This window comes from Micromesistius poutassou (assembly GCF_964030765.1).
Source record: "Micromesistius poutassou genome assembly, chromosome: 6".
In the NCBI taxonomy this organism is placed as follows: Eukaryota; Metazoa; Chordata; class Actinopteri; order Gadiformes; family Gadidae; genus Micromesistius; species Micromesistius poutassou.
This window is the reverse complement of record NC_140276.1, coordinates 4,769,958-4,772,416: the sequence shown is the minus strand read 5'-3', so window position 1 is coordinate 4,772,416 and position 2,459 is coordinate 4,769,958. Positions and strand designations below refer to the sequence as shown.

Sequence of the window (2,459 nt, the reverse complement as noted above, 5' to 3'; positions counted from 1 at the left end):
GGTTAAGTAAATGTAACTAGTTACTATCACCTGTGCACCTAGCAAGCGATTTAACATAGGTAACAGTTAACAATTGTTAACTAGATTAACTTGATATATTGACATCTATTAGTTAGTCATCATGTAACTAAACAACATGCAACAGCATTACTCAACTTACACGGTTTGTTTGGGAAAACAAGGTAACGTTTTTTGCCTCTTGGCTGCTGGTTTGCTGAACATGCTTGAAACAGATCAGAATCAACTTCTGTGTGTGATTGAAATCACAACACGACAGCGGTGTTTGCCGCCTGCTCACGGTGCGTTCAAAGCGGCTCGGAAAAACGTGTTTCCACGTGTTAAAAATGAATTGAATGGTTGTAATGGCTGTAAAAAGTGCGGGGGACAGAGGTCACAGATATGGGAAGTGCGGGGGACAAGTCCCCCGCGTACCCCGCGTCCGCTACGCCCCTAAGATGTTCTATAACAGTTCTCATGTTAAATTATCATATTCCTATTGTAATTATCAGAAAATCAGTAATTAATTGAATTCATAATTTTTCTTCGACAAACAAACAAATCAAATAACTTTCAGCATATCCACTTACGTTAATATTCAATATTTTGAAGTATAAACATATTTTGTTACTGTATATATATATATAATATGGATAAGCTGACAGCCCCGGTGTGAATTCATTATCACTTATTCCTCGGTTTTTCATTGTGTATTTATAACAGACTCGGTGAGGCTCCTGTGCTGGTCCAGACTCTGTGACCATTTGACAGATGTGTCCGCTCTCTCATACATCCCGACCCTGCACCGGAGAATCAGCAGCCCCTGGTTCCTCAGCTCCTTGTTCATACAGAACAGGATGACAGGACTGGAGATCAACGGGAGATCCAGTAGGACATCCCTCACCATCTCCTGACACACAGAGGGCCTCTCCATGAGGGAAAATGCAGCACCTGCAGTAAACACAATGCAAACATTGAAGATAAATTAGCTATGGTAGCTATAACCTGATCCAAAGCACCTTACAATTACCACAGAGCAGGTCGTTAGATCAATTTTGTACAGTACAGTATATATCAATATTCATATTTTACACTTTAAAATAAGGATACATTGTTAAACTATGAGTTAACATAATTTAATGCCATTCAATCATTATTATATAGCATTAGCATGTGGGTTAGGATTAATCAGTTAGTGATAACCTTAACCTCAAGAAAATAAAATAATGTATAAATGAACACCTCATTATTAATTATGAATAACATGCACTCCAGTACCGTAGTTACCATTTGTAAACATAAACGCCATTAGTAAATGAGTACTATACCAAGAGTTCACTGTTAATTAACTGTTAATACAACTAATGCTCATTGATTCATCTACCCTTATTTTAAAGTGGTACCCAAATAATAATATATAATAAATGATATGCAATAATTGGACAGACACCTACAGTACATGTGAGTGATGTGAACGGCCCCAAACGCATGCCCGACGCGACACGCGTCCACTCACCAGGAAGGTGTGCGCTGAACGTGATGAGGGATATGAGGCTGAACATCCTGGCCAGCGTCACGTTGGCCCTCTGGCTCCGGTTGGACGCCTTGGCACTCTGGACCACCGTGTGCAGCACGTGCGCGTGGAAGTACAGGTTGAGCGGCAGCAGCGCCGCCGCCTTGACCACCGCGCAGGTCCTCATGGCCGGGTCGTTGAGGAAGGAGAAGCAGCTGTCCTCCACGGGGTCCAGGTGGTGCACGCGGCTCCACAGGCACCACTGGCCCAGCTCCTTCAGCCCGCCGGGCAGCAGCGGGAACAGCACCTCCAGGGCCAGGAAGAGCCGGCTGTCCACCAGCCGCCCGCAGCCGCACACCACCGTCAGGTACACGGAGAAGGTGACGAAGGAGGCGTAGTGGAAGGACGCCAGGCTGCTCATCTGCTTGACGCTCACCATGGCCTCGCACAGCCGGGGGCCCAGCAGCCAGCGGCCCCGCAGCCTCCAGTGGATGATCAGGGGCCACAGACACAGGGTGAGCAGGTTGCAGCTGCTGATGCCCAGGATGAACACGGCCACGTTGCTGCGGATCTTGCCCCGCGGCGCCAGCAGGCTGGACATTAGGGAGACCAGGAGGAAGATGTTGAGGGTGAAGCCGGGCACCAGCAGGAGCACCTTGGAGGAGGAGCAGAGCTTCAGGTAGGTGGTGACGGCGCAGGACTGGGGGAGTGTGACGTTCATGGCCGCCTTGACAGAGACACGTCTGGGTCAGTCGAGCGAAGGCTATAGGTGTCGTGTTGTTTTGTCCATGGGATGTCATGGAAGATAAGCCAGATACTATTGGGTGGGACTCCGGTGAAGTGCACCTCATTGGGTGTCATCACAAGCAGAGGATTGCTATAAGCCGTCCCTACATGTGAAATGCATGCCGTCTTGGTGGTAAACATGTTTCTTTTTCCATCGCTCTCA

At 47.4% G+C, this 2,459-nt stretch overlaps 1 protein-coding gene across 1 annotated transcript; it reads right to left on the bottom strand.

Annotated features, from left to right (window-relative positions):
• Nucleotides 1-700: 700 nt before the first annotated feature.
• On the bottom strand, nucleotides 701-2,231 carry LOC311344760 (uncharacterized protein; the record flags this gene model as incomplete). Its single annotated transcript, XM_084469106.1, has 2 exons — nucleotides 701-948; nucleotides 1,514-2,231. 2 exons carry the CDS (start codon nucleotides 2,229-2,231, stop codon nucleotides 701-703), a joined length of 966 nt encoding a protein of 321 aa, XP_084325232.1.
• Between the last annotated feature and the right edge of the window lie 228 nt (nucleotides 2,232-2,459).